At 37.5% G+C, this 18,902-nt stretch overlaps 1 protein-coding gene across 1 annotated transcript in view; it reads right to left on the reverse strand.

Moving 5' to 3' along the window:
• The window catches only part of ITGA2 (integrin subunit alpha 2), a 105,887-nt gene that overhangs the window by 20,263 nt on the left and 66,722 nt on the right, over positions 1–18,902 (reverse strand). Inside the window, exons 13-17 of the mRNA XM_042950159.1 lie at positions 17,923–18,066; positions 8,828–9,031; positions 8,027–8,163; positions 4,979–5,118; positions 1,037–1,188 (exon numbers count right to left, since the gene is read on the reverse strand). Of these exons, the coding sequence (XP_042806093.1) occupies positions 1,037–1,188; positions 4,979–5,118; positions 8,027–8,163; positions 8,828–9,031; positions 17,923–18,066 (777 nt within the window). The remainder of the gene's footprint in view (positions 1–1,036; positions 1,189–4,978; positions 5,119–8,026; positions 8,164–8,827; positions 9,032–17,922; positions 18,067–18,902) is intronic.

The following is an 18,902-nucleotide window of genomic DNA, read 5'->3' on the forward strand; positions in this document are numbered from 1 at the left end:
CAATGGACTCCATGTTTTATTTGATCTACCACTTAGCACAAAAATAGAGAATGAGAGCCAGCTTTTATCCCTTTAAAGCATCTGTATAGTCAGCATCTTAACAAAAAAGGTCCAGGCCTTCATAAGTAAGACTTCTTTCATATGAACAAGAAATTAAAACAATCAATGGATTTTAATTCCTGTGTTAACTTTGTTTTTCCAAATCATACTTAACATTTTTTGAGATGGGATCTCTGTATCATCAATCTATATCAGAAATATCTGGGAGTACTCCTCAAATCTGCATATTCCTTGGACGTTCAAATCCAGATTACTGGTGGTGAGGACCCTGAATATGCATTTTATAAACTTTTTTTTTGGCAATTCTTATACATTTTAAATGCTGAGAACCATATTCTAGGAAAATTCTTAAGAAGTTCTTTTAAAACTGATTTCCTGGGGAAATCACACTTTCAAAGACCATTACATGGTTTCTAGGGGGAAATATTCATATAATTTATAAAATAAATTTCCTGTGGGAAATTTTCCCGAGAATTTTTCCTACTTGTGAGATTTTCAAAATTCATGTGACCTGTAGTAACTGTGGCATAAGATTAGAATAATTTTTACCTCATAATCTACCATTCTTGTCCTATATTAATTTAAACCCAATAGTGGAAATCAAAATTGGCATTGTTCATTTCAGCAGCTTAAAATAAAATTTTTCCCTGATAGGAAAATGCTAAAATAAAATTTACTATCTACTAAAAGCTCTCCCTGGTAAACATTTAAGAAAGCACTGTCTTCGATTTCTTTAACAATCTTATTTTTTAGCCTTTTGGTTGTAATTCCAAATATTTCTATGCTATTAACATATTAATAGAATGTGACCATATATTAGCATAAAGATAATAGGATTTCCTGCTCATGAAATTAGACAAGAAAAGCATTAAGTAGAAGGGCAACCATTTTCTAACTTGTAAGCTTCATTTTTAGACTTGGACCATTCATTAGTCTCTAAGAGGAAAGGAGGTGACAGAGATGACGGAGACCTTACCTGTATGTGGATGATGTACTCAGAGCAACTCTGTGTTTGACTTACTATCATATTCTTCTGCAGGCATCTTTCATTATTTTCTTTAAATAACCCCCTGGAGGTTACTCTGGATGAATATAGGTCTGCATCAATTGTGATGTTGTATATAATGGCTAGGATAAAAATCACAAAGAAATGTTAATACAAATAAACTTTTACAGAAAAATCATCCCTAATTGTATCTTACTAGGTGAAGTCAAGGACTTCAAGAAAATATAAAAACAGTCTTTACATTGATGGATTGTGAACTGCAGACATTTGTAATTCACACTCTGGTGTGACGTAGGTGACTGTGGATAGAGAGAGAGTGATTCAAAGAAGCGTGGCTTGAAGCAGTGGGGAGAAAAGTAGACTTGCCCGAGGAAATCTACTGAATGAATCTGGTCAAATTACTCACTTCTCAAGCCTTGGTTTCATCACCCCTAACATGGTGATATGTCAAAGAAAGAAATAGCTACCGAGTACCTACAATTGAACACATTCTTGTATGTTATCTTATACAAGTTTTACTATAATCCCAGAAAGTGGATATTATCATCTCATTTTTCAGGTAATAAACACAGTAAAAGAGGTAAAATAAACGAGCTCTGTTCACAACAGCTAGGGCATGGTCAGAAATAAAACTGCAGTAATTAAAAAAAATTTTTAATGTTTTATTTATTTTTGAGACACACACACACACACACACACACACACACACACACACACACACAGTGTGAGCAGGGGAGGGGCAGAGACAGAGAGGGAGACAGAGAATCTGAAGCAGGCTCCAGGTTGGGGTGCCTGGGTGGCTTAGTCGGTTGAGCATCCAGCTTCAGCTCAGGTCATGATCTCACGGTTCATGGGTTTGAGTCCCGCGTTGGGCTCTGTGCTGACAGCTCAGAACCCAGAGCCTGCTTCAGATTCTGTGTCTCCCTTTCTCTCTGCCCCTCCCTTGCTCATGCTCTCTGTCTCTCAAAAATGAATAAACATTAAAAAATTTTTTAAAAAACGAAGCAGGCTCCGGGCTCTGAGCTGTCAGCACAGAGCCCACCACGGGACTCAAACTCACAAACTCTGAGATCATGACCTGAGCTGAAGTTGGACACTTAACCGACTGAGCCACGCAGGCACCCCAAACTGGGGTAAATCAGAATTCATTCTTTCAGTTTCCATGCAGTTGTGAAGATTAACTAATTTGAGCGTTAACTGAGATACTCTGAGGGAACACTCTCGATGCTTAGTTCAGGGAAGGCATGCAACTCTGCAGGAATAAGTTTGGAATCCGACGGACTTGGTTTGAATTCTAATTCCACCATTTATGAGCTCTAGGACTTTAGGCAATTTGTGTAACCTCTTTGAAACTCCATTTCCTCATCTATAAAACAGAGATAATACTACTAACCCAGGGAAATGAAAATGAAAAAAAATGCAATAAAAACTGATGTCAGTTGCCAATACACAAAGTATCAGAGACTTCAACTAAAGCTATCCAAAATTGAGAAAGAAAACCTGATATTATTCAAAGCATCAGCTGCCTTATCTGGGCTTACTCTATCTTATGATTTTCAATATTTTAAAGATTGAATAGACTTCCCAAAAACATTAATTCCACAGGTTACATTTAAAATACCTATTAGAGATGTATAGTTTTTCTTGCTCCAAGAACTTAGTGAAATTCACAAAGATAGATAAAATAGAAGTGAATCAAATGAACTAAAACTAAGTGGTGAAAATAATACAAAGAAAAATAATGCCAGGGAGGGGAACATAGCTAGGACAAAGTTAGTATACATGATCATATGATTTCTTTTTTTTTTTTTTTCAAGTAGTCTGGTAAAAAGGTATAGTCTGATGGGCATTAATTTTTTTTATGTTGTTAACTTTTAAAATGGAGTGAGCATCTGACACAGTAAATAACAAAGACCATATGCTTTACAGGTTTAGTTTTCAAAGTCGTGAAGATGGGATTCAGGTCTTACATACTCTTATTGCCAAGCAATTAAGTGACAAATGATCACAACTGGCTTGTCTGTGTGGATCTGAAGACATCAAGGAAAAGGTACCCAATGGGAAGAAAGAGCAAGTTGAAGGGAAGGACATTCTTGAAGTCTGCTTTCAAGTGTCTGGTAACAGACGAGTGAAGCCCCGTCAAAAAGTGGAAGATATAGGAGGCAAATCCATGCTTTCAGGCCAGGAGAGCTAACCAGCCAGCTATTTCTGCCAACTAATATATTTCCCAAATTCATGTTTTAAGCAGACTAGCCACTTAATGTCCCCCTCCCCCCCCACACAGTTTTTATTGAGATGTAAGGGAGATGTACTGAGTTTTAGTTGTAGAGTGCAGTTATTTTGTATATGTAACTATTGGCAAATGATTACAATAATGTTCATTAACAGATCATCCCCACACAGTGCCAATTCTGTGTGTGTGTGTGTGTGTGTGTGTGTGTGTGTGTGTGTGTCTGAGAGAGAGAGAGAGAGAGAGAGAGAGAGAGAGATGTTTAAATCTGCTCTCTTAGCAATCTTCAAATGTACAACACAGTACAGTATTGTCAGCTATAGTCACCATGCGGTACATTACATCTAGCCACTTAGCGTTTGTACCGGAATGGTTTTTGACTCAACTATCATGGCTACTCAAATGGACCTGCTCCAGGGCAGGTCTGTGAGATGTGCTACCCAACATTGGGTCAGCATTTGAGTACCTGAAAGGAAAAATGCCAGATAGATACAAAAAGTAGGAAACTATGGAAGACATGCCAGGATGGGAATCCAACTTCTGCTTTGTGTTTTTAACCTATGTATTTCTTGGTATGAATCATGACAAAGGCTGAAAATATTAGAGGCAGGTTAAGTTGGTTTCCTAACCACTTAATGAAACACTTGTAGGAACTGCAGGTGCCTGAAGTGTAGAGCCAGACTCTGAAGGAAGGAGGATTAGAACCCATGAAAAAGCAGCAAATGAAAGAAGGCAGTGTTTGATCGAGTGCTAAATCAATGGCTATGCTCTGTGGGTGCTGGAGCAGGAGAGATGAACGTGAGGGGCAGTGGTTAGAAAGGACTCGGCCAAGTTCTGGAAGAGGACTTGGCTGGTCCAAGAGAGAGATGACAGTTTGTCCAATTTTCCTCATTCTCGCCTTCTGACAGGTCACATATCAGAGATTTATTCACTTCTCTGCATTAGAGCATTTAAAACACTGGGCACAAACTACATACTGGTTTATATCTTCTCTCTCATTATTTCACATATATTAATTTCTCAAGAATAGGAATATTTGGGGGGCGCCTGGGTGACTCAGTCGGTTGAGCGTCCGACTTCGGCTCAGGTCATGATCTCGCGGTCCGTGAGTTCGAGCCCCACGTCGGGCTCTGTGCTGACAGCTCAGAGCCCGGAGCGTGCTTCAGATTCTGTGTCTCCCTCTCTCTCTGCCCCTCCCCTGCTCATGCTCTGTCTCTCTCTGTCTCAAAACTAAATAAAACATTAAAAAAAAAATTAAAAAAAAAAAGAATAGGAATATTTGGTACCTGTACTGAACGCTTCGTATCTAGGCCATGTCACAGCTGACACACAGCATACTAATATGGGTGTATACCAGCGTCATGTGTGTGTGCCCAAGGTTTGGGGTGAGGAACCAATGGGTAAAAGAAACTTGAAGGATAGAGCTGAGCAAGCCTGGGACTAGATCATAGAGATAGTAACTTTCTGTGGCAGAATGTTGTCTTCTCGAGACAGTGAAGGGAAGATCTAATCAAACCTTCCATGTCTAATTAACCATGCTCAGGCACCTCAAATGAGTGGCAACTGAAATGTCTGCAAGACCCTTATTTCTTTTGGCCTTAAATCCAAAGTATAGGTGACATTCAGGACTAAAACTCTACAAGCACACCTATCTCCACACAGATTATTTCAGGCCAACTCACCCACTTGACTGTTTTGCTTAGTAGGTCTAAACTTTGCACTGAAACAGAGTTTGAGTTTTATGTCAGCATTCTTGTTGAACAAAGTAATTTTTTCTGGCGTGAAGGAAGCATTCACAGATACATCAGCGATACTCTGTGACCTGAAAGACATAAACGGAAACAGATATTTTCCTGCCAAGTGCACACGTTATAACCTTTACCTAGAGGACCCAGGGCCAGCATTATCTAATCATTCTCTGCATGATTTAAGCACTTTAGTGGTATTTCATATTTGAAAGCCCTAAAATAGCATCTAGGGATAATGTCTTTTGTGTTTTGTGACCATATTGCCAGCCCAATCCACATTTAGTATTTGTTTAATGCATGCATGAGTACAGGACATGAGTCTGCAACCTCTTTGCAAATAAATTTCCAAAGTCACGGTCCCTGTTGTGTTTTGCCAGCTGGAAGCAGTGATGTTTCCTCTTCCCACAAATGGAGGGGACAGAGTGGGTGGCAAGGTGGGGGTGGCAGGGCTGAGGAGGGTCTCCCTGTCGCCTCCCTTAATAGTTGCCACCGATTCTTGGATGTGTGGCTTATGACCATGATGGTGGCAACTAGCGTGACACCAGAAAGTGGCGGAGGCATCTCTCGGGCAGGGTGCTACACATTTCTGACTCTGGCACAGCCCTTTAGATATCTGAAGGGCTTTGCCATACACATGGCCTCATTTGCTCCTGTAACAGTCCTGTGAAACAGAACAAATATTGTCTCCCTTTTATTGGTGAAAAAGTCTGAAACAAAAGAGAAAACATTTGGTAACTTCTCACTTTACTAAGTAACAGTTAGCAAGTAAGAAATTAGAACCCATGGTCTCCTAGTTCCTCTGCCAGTAAAATTGTCAACTTCATCATAATGACTCTTTGTGTACACGCTCTAGTATTTACAAAGCAGCAAGCAGTAATGAGTAACTTCATTGTTTTGAAAAATACAAGAAGATGCAGAAAACATTTTTTTTTTTTTTAATTTCAGGAACCACCTGAAGGACTTGAGTCAATTCAAAAACTGTTTCATTAATCAGGTACCTATAAGGCCCCCTAGTAAGCAGTCATAAAACATCCAATGGCAAATCCAATGTGTCCTCAGACCTACAAGATCTAAAATGTCTATGTGAATGTTTTCTGCAAGTCAATCTCTTTCTTTAAGTCAATCTTTTATCCCAGTGTAGATGGTGCCACTGATTTAAAAAACAAGGTTTACAAAATCATTTCAAATTATTCTCAGGAAGTTACCCAGAAAATCCAGTCTCAGCACCTTGTAAGAATGTGACCAGAGAGGCGCCTGGGCCCATTTAAAAAAAAAAATTTTTAACGTTTATTTATTTTTGAGACAGAGAGAGACAGAGCATGAACGGGGGAGGGTCAGAGAGACAGGGAGACACAGAGTCCGAAACAGGCTCCAGGCTCTGAGCTGTCAGCACAGAGCCCGATGCGGGGCTTGAACTCACGGACCGCGAGATCATGACCTGAGCTGAAGTCGGACGCTTAACCGACTGAGCCACCCAGGCGTGGGCCCATTTAATTAAGCGTCTAACTCTTAGTTTTGGCTCAGGTCATAATCTGATTGTTTGTGGGTTTGAGCCCCATATCAGGTTCCACACTGATAGCATGGGGCCTGCTTGGGATTCATTCTCTCTCTCTCTTTCAAAATAAATAAACTTTAAACAAAGTATTTAAAAAATTAAAAAAAAAAAAAAAAAAAAAGAATGTGACCACAAAATGGCATGGACCTAGCTTGACTAATCATTTCAATAAATTCATCTGATTCAATGTATCTTGACTTGTTTGAAGAATCAAATCCACCTTCAAAGGAAAAACTTTGGTCCTCATTGACTACATTAAAAGGGAGTGTCAGGGTACCTGGCTGGCTCACTGGTGGAGCGTACAACTCTTCATCTCAGGGTTGTGGGTTTGAATCTCACTTTGGGTGTGGAGATTACTTAAACAATATAATCTTAAAAAAAAAAAAAAAAGGAGTGTCATAGGATAGTAATAATCCAGGCTACCAAGGATGAAGCCCACCAAGATGGCTCTAGGGTGATGTTCACTGAAACATGATTTCTTATAAAATTTTTAAAAAATAAGTCACGTAACTATGTAATCATACCTTGTGTTTCTCTAGTAGTACACTACTCTTAACTGATTTTATTCAGTAAATATGTTTTAAAATTTTTCAGTCTTAGATATCATCCAGGAGTTTTTTCCCCACATTAAGTTTTCATTAAGATGATGCACTCAAAATAATGCACTTCGTCTTTTAAAAGCACAAGTGAAATATTGTAAATAGTTCAATAAGACTCTGAAACAACACATAGATATGTGACGTTTTTCTGTTCTTGAAGTATTTGGACTTTTAAAGCACATTTTTCAACAGAGACAAACGAATGAATGAAATATATTTTTGAGGAGGACTCTTGATCAAATTCTTAATTTCCTTCTGATTCCAATCCCTGGCCAACCCCATATATTTATTTTTGTCCTTGAATCACATAGCCCTGGAATCCCTTATTGTTCCTCCCTGCTCTTCAACTCCTACCGAGGTCAATGGGAGGTCAGCTAAACCTAAATAATGGCTTCTTGTTTATGACTAATAATTTCAAAAGTTACTTCATAACCACATGAGAAATTACACTTTACTTGTGTGGTCTGAATGTTCAGTATTTTTTAGGGCATTCTCATGAGGTTTCCTTTCTGTGAGCTGAGGTAAGGCTATTTGAAAGATAATATTCAGTAATATCTTGGATACCATTTCAAAGCCTTTGTCTTTTCTATGTACTTTTTCTGCTCACCATATAGAGAAGAGGCACTTGATGGCAACATTAAGCAAATTTTTTTTTCTCCCACAAGGAAAAACACATTTCTTCCTTTATATAAACTATGATCCATAAATGTCCTAGAGCCTTTTATAATGCATGTGGTATTTCCACAATTCCTGCACAGCTATCTGCTGCTGTACTTAGCAGGTCATTTTTTAGTTAGCTAGTTTGTGTCTGGCTCTCCATGGACTCACCAGAGCTGAACCACTTGTCCAAAGGCACCAATGGACACATCAGTGATGGAATCCCCATTTAAATCACTGTAGCCATCCAAAGATCTCCCAAAGTACTGGAGATGGCTCCTAAAGGCTCCATCAGATCCCAAGATTTTCTGAAAGAGCAAGTTTGGCATGAACTTATAATGCACAACAACTGAAGTAGAAAAAAGGAGCTTTTATACAGCACTGTTAGATTCTCTATATAGCCACTTCTCAGGTTGTTTTATTCTCCACAAAATTCCATTCGTTTTTCAATCACAGCCTTTCTCATCGGTTGATCATTCTTGCAGCCATGTCAAAGAACCAGCATGAATCTTTTAACATAAAAATCACAAAGCAGAAGGAGATGAGTGGACTGAGTGGGATTTGAAGGTTGTGATTGCTCTCTTAGCCCACTTCCTTCAGGACTTTACTGGAAAGTTGCCTGATCAATGAGGTCCTCTTGGTCACCCTTTAGAGTATCTGATAATTCCCATACCTGAACTTAAAAAATTTTTAAAAAAAATTCCCTATCATTTATGATGATCTGAATCACTTTATCTCATTTATTGTCCCCTAGTCTTGACAAAAACGTAAGATCCACGAAGAGCAGAATTTTATCTGTCCTGTTCTTTATAGTATCTCCAGAACCTAGAACAGGTTCACTAAATAGTTATTTTAGAACTTTATTCATTCATCAAACAAGTGTTATAAATTGGATTGTCTGCATGGTTAGTCCCTAGCTCTCACAGGATGATACTCACATGTCAATACATCACCATGGAACTCACGGATTACCTGGGAATACTTCATGCGAATGGTGCCCTCGTGACCATTGTAGATGTACACAGCTCCAGAGTTCTGATTTTCCAAAGGTGAACCAACTATTACATCATTAAAACCATCCATGTTGATATCTGAAAGAGCTGCAATCGCTGAACCAAACCGAGCATTTTCAACACCCTTAGGGCCTTCAAGAAATTGGTGCCAATTCAAAATGCCCTTGGAAAGGGGAAAAGGGGATGATTAAAGCAAAACCTTATAATTTTTATCATTACAATTCACAGCAAGTGATGCCCAAACCAATTTTTAAACTGTTAAAAGTAGACAATTTTGAATCTAGATTTCAAAATCCTCTACTTATGATGAGAATCATACCTAAGAATTCTAGCAAGTAAATTCATAGGATATGTGCTCATAGACCAAAGTGAAAGGAGGGAATTCTCTTTACAGTGACTGTACAACCTACATAAAACTATCCATACCTTTGGATCCTTTTCCCCTAAACATTAGACTCTTCACCTGTTTCCAAACCTTTTGATTTAAAATTTGCTGATGAAAATATACTAGTATCTTAAATAAAATTAAGGTGGAGACACAAAAAAACACAGTATCTTAATTTAGACCTTTACTTAAGAATTATTGAAGAGTGGCATAACTATAATGGGATAGGAAGTCAAAAATGAGACAGTTAGGTTCTGGTCCAAGGTGGCAACCCTGAACTCACTTCCTCCATGGAACATACCAAATTACACCTATTAAAAGGATAATTCCTCCTGAAAAAGAACTGAGGGCTGACTGAACAGTTACTGAACAACCAAAGACAGAAAAAATGGCAAGAGAACAACAAGAGAGATGGGAGCACAGTAACAAAGGGAAACTGATGCAGTGGGAATGCATAGTACTGAGCGACCAGGAACAGATTCCTCTATTCTTGGCACAGAAAATAAGCCACAGTTTACAAGAGCAATTAGCATAGAAGATGTGGTGTGCATGTGTGTGTGTGTGTGTGTGTGTGTGTGTGTGTATACATAGACACGTATATGTACATGTACCTGTATATGTATAATATGTATACATGTATATGTATATGTATAATGGAATATTACTCTGATCAAAAAGAATGAAATCTTGCCTTTGCAACACCGTGGATGGAACTAGAATGTATTATCCTAAGCAAAATAAGTCAGGCAGAAAGACAAATACCATATGATTCCACTCATTTGTAGAATTTAACAAACAAAACAGATTAACATAGGGGAAGGGAAGGAAAAACAAGGTAAGAATAGAGAGGAAGGCAAACCATAAGAGACTCTTAACTACAGAGAACAAGCTGAAGGTTGCTGGAGGGGAGGTGGGTGGGGGAATGTCTAAATGGGTGATGGGTAGTAAGGAGGGCACTTGTTGGGATGAGCACTGGGTGTTATATGTAAGAGATGAATCACTAAATTCTACTCCTGAAACATTATATTATATGTTAACTAACTTGGATTTAAATAAAATTAAAAAGAAAAATAAAAGCAATCAGCATATAAAATAGACAACACTAGAACTCTGCCACATGGTGGAGGCAGTTTTAAAAGGGCCAAGGAGTGGTAACGACACTCTCTTCCCTTCTATCTTAGAAGCACAGACTGGAGCAGGGTCCAAACACCCTAATTAGTGGGTTCAGATGCCATAACAGGCAGCTCTAAATACTATGAAAAAAATTTTTTTAATATTTATTTATTTTTGACAGCAAGACTGAGAGTGCATGTGCCCGAGTTGGGGAGGGGTAGAGAAAGAGAAGGGGCACAGAATCCGGAGTAGGCTCCAGGCTCTGAGCTGTCAGCACAGAGCCCAACGTGGGGCTCATACTTGGGAATGCTGAAATCGTGACCTAGACCGAAGTCAGACACATAACCAACTGAGCCACCCAGGTGCCCCATGGTCTCAACACTATAAATGGCAGGTCTGGTCATCACAGGGAGCTTGCCACTCAGCAAGCCCAGGGTCTGCAAGCCCACACCAGCTTCCGTGGTACCAGGACACAGAAAATAAGCTGTAGAATTTTAGGGCTCCCTTTGTTTTTGTTTTAAATTTAATTAAAAAACCAAGTTTTTATTTTTAATTTTTTAAAGTTTAAAAGAGTAACTAGCATATACCGTCCAGCTCCAGCCAGCCAGCAAAAGTCACCAAGCACACACAGTCTGCACAAGCGGACACCATACACAAGTACCATTCACCATCCTTCAAGTTCAGGAGCAATAGCCATTCTCCCTAATCCTCAGAAACAAAGTCAAGCAAAATGCAGAGACAGAGGAATACATTCCAAAAGAAAGAAGGAAAAACCGTAGAAAAAGAACTAAATGAAACAGATAAGCGACATGGTGGATAAAGAATTTAATGATTGTGAAGATACTGGGCTGGCAAAAAACGTGGAAGATCTCAGTGTGACTTTCAATGAAGACATGGAAAATATTAAAAAGAGCCAGAGTTGAAGAATATAATAACTGAAATAAAAACACACTAGAGAGAATCAACTGTTTATTAGAAGATGCAGAATATACCAGCAACCTGGATGACAGGGTAATGGAGAGCATACAAGTTGAACAGCAAAAAGAAAAAGGAATTTTTAAAATCATGATAGATTAAGAGAGCTTGTGGACAACATCAAGCAAACATTCATATTATAGGGAGGGGGAGGGGGAGGAGGGGGAGGAGGGGGAGGAGCGGGAGGAGGGGGAGGAGGGGGAGGAGGGGGAGGAGGGGGAGGAGGGGGAGGAGGGGGAGGAGGAGGAGGAGGGGGAGGAGGGGGAGGAGGGGGAGGAGAAGGAGGAGAAGGAGGAGAAGGAGGAGAAGGAGGAGAAGGAGGAGAAGGAGGAGAAGGAGGAGAAGGAGGAGAAGGAGGAGGAGAAGAGAGAAGTGTATAGAAAACTTATCTGAAGAAATAAAAACTGAAAACTTCCTTAACCTAGGGAAGGAAATAGACATCCAAGTCCACAACAAGTTCCAAACAAGATGAACCCAAGGAGGTCTACACCATGGCATATAATAATTAAAATGTCAAAAGGTTACAGATAAAGAGACAATCTTAAAAGCAGCAACAGAGAAACAAGAAGTTACTTAGAAGGGAAAAATCTATAAGGCTCTCAGCTTATTTTTTCAGCAGAAACTTTGCAGGCCAGAAGGGAGTGGTATGATATATTCAAAGTGCTGAAAGGAAAAAACCTGCCACCAAGAATAATCTACTAGGCAGGATTATCATTCAGATTTGAAGGACATACAAAGAGTTTCCCAGACAAATGAAAGATAATGGGAGTTCATCACCAGTATACCAGCCTTACAAGAAATATTAAAGGTACTTCTTTAAGTGGAAAAGAAATGGCCATAATTAGGCCTAAGAAAATAGTGAATAAAAAGCTGTATAATATGACAACATATACATAGAATGTGGAGAAGGGAGTAAAAAGGGAAGAGAAGGGGAAAAAGAAAAAGGTTTTCCCTTCCCCCTCTGGAATGTGTATGAACTTAAATGACCATCAAATTAATGCAGACTGCTATCTACTTATGATGTTATGGTAACCACAAACCCAAAACTTATCATACATACAGAAAAAGAAAGCTAATACTATAGAAACTCACCAATCACAAAGAGAATGGGAAGAAAAAAGGAGAACAATAAAACAACCAGAAAAATTTAAAAATGGCAAAAAGTACATACCTGTCAATAATCACTTTAAATGTAAATGACCTAAATACTCCAGCCAAAAGACATAGGGTGACAGAGTGAATAAACAAAACAAAAGCAAACAAACGAACAAGACTCATCTATATGCTGCCTATAAGAGATTCACCTCAGACCTAAAGACACATTCAGACTGAAAATGAAAGGATAGAAAAAATATTCACCATGCAAGTGGAAGTGAAAAAAAAAAAACCAGGTAGCAATACAATATCAGACAAAATAGGCTTCAAAAAAAAAACAAAAAACAAAAAACAAAAAACAAAAAAAACGACCATAATAAGAGACAAGGCATTCCATAATAATTAAAGGATCAATCCAACAAGAGGATACAATTGTAAATATCTACACACCCAAAACTGGAGCACCCAAATATATAAAGCAAATATAAATGGACAAAAAGAGAGAAATGGATGGTAATACAATAATAGTAGGGGACTTTAATATCCCACTTACATCAATGGATAGATCATCCAGACAGAAAAAAACAATAAGGACAGTGTCTTTGAATGTCACATTGGACTAAATGCACATAACAGATATATACAGAACATTCCAACCCCAAACGACAGAATACACATTATCTTCAAGTGCACACGGAAGATTCTGTAGAATAAATCACATGTTAGGCCATAAAACAAGCCTCAATAAATTTAAGAAGATTGAAATCATACCATGCATCTTTTCTGATCACAATAGTATGAAACTAAAATAAATCACAAGAAAAAAAAAACTGGAAAAAAAACACATGGACACTATGCAACATGATACCAAAAAACCAATGGGTCAATAAAGCAAAGAAAAAAAAAACATGGAGATGACTGAAAATAAAAACACGATGGTCCAAATTCTTTGGGATGCAGCAAAAGCAGCTCCAAGAGGGAAGTATACAGTGATATAGACCTGTGTCAAGAAATCAGAAAAAGCTCAAACAATATAACCTTACACTAAAGGAACTAGAGAAAGAAGAACAAACAAAATCAAAAGGTGAGTAGAAGAAAAGAAATAATAAAAATCAGAGAAGAAATAAATGGCATAGGCAAAAAAATAAATAAATAAACTGAGTTGGTTCTTTAAAATGGTAACCAAAATTGACAAACCTTTAGCCAGATTCATCAAGAAAAAAAAAGGACCCAAATATGAAATGAGAGAAAGTAACAACTGACACCACAAAAATATAAAGGATTATAAAAAATTATAGACCTACAAACTAGGCAACCTAGAGGAAATTGGTAAATTCCTAGAAACGTACAATATTTCAAAACTGAACCAGGGAGAAAAAGAAAATATGAACAGACCCATTATAAGTAACAAAACTGAACTGGTCAAAAAAATACCAAAAAATAAAAAAATCCAGGACCAGATGGATTCACAGGGTAATTCTACCAGCCACTTAACTAAGAGTTAATACCTATTCTCCTCAAACTATTCCAAACAATGGAAAAGGAAGGAAAGCTTCCAAATAAATTCTACAAGGCCAGTATTACCCTGATACCAAAACCAGACAAAGACCCCACAAAAATAAAACTATAGGCTAATATTCCTGATGAACATAGATGCAAAAGTCCTCAGAAAAATATTAGCGAATTAGCAACAATACATTAAAAAGACCATTCATCACAATCAGGTATGATTTATTACAGGAATGCAAGGATGGTTCAATATTTACAAATCAATCAATGTCATAAACCACACCAACAAAATGAAGAATAAAAATCATGGTCATCTCAATAGATGCAGAAAAAGCATGTGACAAGATTCAACATCAATTCAAGATAAAAACTCTCAAAGTGGAGTTAGAGGGAAGACACTTCAACATCATAAAGGCCATATATGAAAACCCACAATAATATCATACTCAATGGTGAAAAACAGAGTTTTCCCCTCTAAGGTCAGGAACAGGATAAGGATGTTCACTCTCATCATTTTTATTCAATATAATACTAGAAGTCCTAGCCACATCAATCAGACCAAAAAAGAAATAAGAGGCATCTATGGGGGTAAAGAAGAAATTAAATTGTCACTATATGCAGACAACATGATACTATATAGAGAAAATCCTAAAGACTACACCAAAAAACTACTGGGAGCAATAAATTCAGTAAAGTGGCAGGATGAAAAATTAATACCCAGAAATCAGTAGCATTTCTATATACTAACAATGAAGCTGCAGAAAGACATTAAAATGTCATTTACAACTGCACCAGAAATATCTAGGAATTAACTTAACCAAAGAGGTGAAAGACATATGCTCCAATCAGTATAAAGCACTGATGAAAGAAACTAAACACAACACGAACCAATGGAAACACATTCCATCATGCTCATATTAATATTGTTAAAACGTCCATACCACCCAAAGCAATCTACGCACTGAATGCAATCCCTATCAAAATACCAACAGCATTTCTCACAAACTAGAACAAATAATACTAAAATGTGTATAGAACTACAGAAGACCCTGAATAGCCAAAGCAATCTTAAGAAAGAAGCTGGAGACATCACAATTCCAGGTTTCAAGCTATACTACAAAACCACAGCAATAAAAACAGTATGGTACTGGCACAGAAATAGACACACAGATCAATGGAACAGGTTAGAGACTCCAGAAATAAACCCACAATTATATGGTCAATTAATCTATGAAAAAGGAGGCAAGAAGAGACTGTGGGGGAAAGACAGCAGTACTAGGAAAACTGGACAGCTACATGTTAAAGAATGAAACTGGACAATTTTCTTACACTGTACACAAAAATAAACTCAAAATGGATTAAATACCTAAATGTGAGACCTGAAACCATAAAAATCATGGAGGACGACACAAGCAGTAATTTCTCTGATGTCAGCAATAGCAACATTTTTCTAGATACGTCTCCTGAGACAAGGAAAACAAATGCAAAAATAAACTATTGAGACTACACCAAAAATAAAAAGGCTTCTGCACAGCAAAGGAAATCATTGACAAAATAAAAAAACAACCTACCGAATGGGAGAAGATATCTACAAATGAAAGATCCAATAAAGGATTAATAGTCAAAATATATAAAGAACTTCTACAACACCAAAAAAACCCAAACAATCCAATTAAAAAATGGACAGAGAACCTGAATAAACATTTTCCCAAAGAAAACATAGATGGCTGACTCATGACAAGATGCTCAACCTCACTCATCATCAGGGAAATGCAAATAAAAACCACAATGAGATATCAACTGACATCAGTTAGAATGGCTAAAATAAAAATGACAAGAAATAACAAGTGTTTGCAAGGATGTGGGGAAAAGGAGCGCCCTTGTGCACTGGTTGGTAGTATGGTAAATTGGTGTAGCCACTGTGGAAAACAGTGTGCAGTTTCCTCGAAAAATTAAAAATAGAAATACCATATGGTTCAATAATTCCACTATTGGATATTTGCCCAAAGAAAGCAAAGACTTACTTGAAAAGATATATGCACTCCTATATTTATTGCAGCATTATTTACAACAGCCAAGATATGGGAACAACTTAAGTATCCATCAATAGACAAATGAATAAAGAAAATGTGTCCACATATGTGTGAGTATTACACAACCATAAAAAAGGAGGAGATCATGCCATTTGAGATAACATGAATGGAACTGGAGGGTATTATGCTAAGTGAAATAAGTCAGATAAAGACAAATACCATATGATTCCACTCATAAGTGGAATCTAAAAAAAAAAAAAGTAAATGAATAAATAAAAAACAGAATCAGACCCATAAATACAAAGAACAAACTGGTGGTTGCCAGAGGGGCAGGGGGTAGGGTTGGGCAAAATAGGTGAAAGGGAGAGGGAGATACAGGCTTCCAGTTATGTAATGAATAAATCACAGGAATAAAAGTCACAGCATAAGGAATATAGTGAATGATATTATAATGTAAAAGGACAGATGGTAGCTACATTTGTGATGAACATAGCGGGATGGGACGTGTAAACTTGTCAGATCACTTTGTTATATACCTGAAACTAATGTAACATGGTGTGTCAACTATACTCAGAAAAAAAAAAAAGGAAAAGAAAATGAGATTGTTAATGTCACATTATAAAAAAAAATAAGTCTGCCTAAAATTTTTTTTCTTGTAAAAGATAGGTTTTTTTTTTTTTTCCAGATTTTGAAATCCAGAATGGAAATAATTCATGACTTCACAAGAGAGCAATGCTCCTCATCCATGAAATGGGGTCAGTGTTGATTCTTTCTTCTCTATAATAATCTTATGGAAATCACTTTGTTATGAAGATTGACAAAGTATTATGAGATCTTCTCATCTTCAACAATGATATTTCAGAATATTTGACAAGAAACATTTAAGAAACTAGGGTTTTGTTAAATTTTTAAACAATTATATTTGCCCCTCCCTTATTGAATATTCAATTACACATCTTTAAATGCTTTAGAACTGTTTTAATTGCTTCTGAGAGCTAATGTTTACATTAATTTAAATAAGTAAGGTAGGACAAACTACCACAAAAGCAAAGCATAATATTTATTATATTAACATCAGCTTCTCTTTTTTCCATCCTTTCTCTAATTTTCTAGGTCAACTTGTGCCTTTAATTTTGGTTTTCTTTTCAGTTCCGAGTTCATTATACTTCTGGGCATGGACTTAGAGAGCATAGTCCAGTTAGTGTATGCTAAGTTTTATGTGCAAGGACTAAAAATTCCAAGAGCTGGGTATACGCATACCTAACTGCTACACTAAGCAACAGAATTTGACTAATGCAGAAAACATCCAGGATTATATGAAAGTTTGCAAAGTGCCTGGTACAATTTGACTTTTTCACTGTAAAATGTGAACAGGATAGTTCTGTTATTATGATCTCTTCACAGTAAAGAAGAATAATTGAATGAGATACTTAGGAAATACACAGACATTTGTGTGTGCATGTACATACATTTCAAAAATGATGTGCATTTATATAAGGACTTCATTTGTACAGTATAGATTCAAAGACCCCTCATGGAAAATGGCAGTGCACTCTACATGTAGCTCTTTCTCTACAGGTTATGCTTTTTGATGTGATTTTTAAAATTTTAATGGTGACATCCTCAAAATGATGAAATATAAACTATACTACATATGAAAATGATGATTCAAGGGGCGCCTGGGTGGGTCAGGAAGCTAAGCGTCCAACTCTTGATTTCGGCTCAGGTCATGATCTCATGGTTCTGGAGTTTGAGCCCTGCATCAAGCTGTGCAGAGCCTGCTTGGGATTCTCTCCCTCCCTCCCTTCCTCTCTCAAAACAAATAAGCTTGAAAAAGAGAAAATGATCATTCACTGATTCTTCTGCAAAAATGCAGATTAATGTTTTATTTACCAATATTAAAGCAAATTCAACTGAATCAGTTTAATACTTTTTTTTTTTTACCTTTGTGATAGTAAACAGGTAGACTCTTCCTTCCTCTTTCTTTAAGTCATTCATGTACATCGGTGCACCCACCAAGAGCACATCTGTAATGGTGTCTTTATTCACATCAACTGAACACAGCACGCTACCAAAATAGGAGCCAATCTGTAAGGATAAAGCATATTAACCTTAGGATTCTTAGGACTCATATACTCTTAATGTTATACTGAACTTTCATTTACTCATTCAACAAACAGAAATAGAGCACTTACTCCCTGTAAGGTACTAGAAACATTAAGATAGATAACAGTCCCTTCTCTCAGGTTGTATCATGATGTAACACTTGGTTCTTAAACCTTAGTGTGCACACAAATCACCAAGAAAGACTGTGAATGGGTGCAATCTAGAAAACGGTATGTTAAATAAGTACCCCAGGTGTTTCTGGTGCTGGTGGGTCAAAGACCACATTTAAAAGAGAAACATTTAGGAGGTTTGTGATGTGTGTCATAGAGAAAGGCAGGAGGGGGAATAGGGAGTTGGGACAAATGACTTTGCCTGCCTGTGCAGTCAAGTAGGTTGTAATAGAGGCAACGGTCAAATGCTGTGTGATTAGAGTGCAGGTGTCAGGAAGGCTCAGAAAGATTAAGTGTTATATAAACGGCATCTTAAAAAACAAGGAATTTTCTAGGTGGAGAAGAGTGGGCAGGCATGTGTGATGTAAGTGTCTGTGGCATGATCTTGCACAAGAGACAAGTTCTCAGATACATCAGGACAGGGGAGCAGGTGGAGATACAATGAAATAAGAGAGGCTGGGAATCTGAATGCTCATTGCACGCCTATGTGAATACCTCTTAAGGATTTGGCAATGAACAAGAAAGGATTCATCCTATAACACGGTCATTGTTTTTTCTCACAATAAAAGCACGGTTCTAATATTAAAGAGAGCAAAGTATGTGGCCATAGCTGGTTTGTGGTCAAGGAAGTCAAAGACTCAGGTTCTC

Source organism: Panthera leo, chromosome A1, assembly GCF_018350215.1.
Source record: "Panthera leo isolate Ple1 chromosome A1, P.leo_Ple1_pat1.1, whole genome shotgun sequence".
NCBI lineage: Eukaryota > Metazoa > Chordata > Mammalia > Carnivora > Felidae > Panthera > Panthera leo.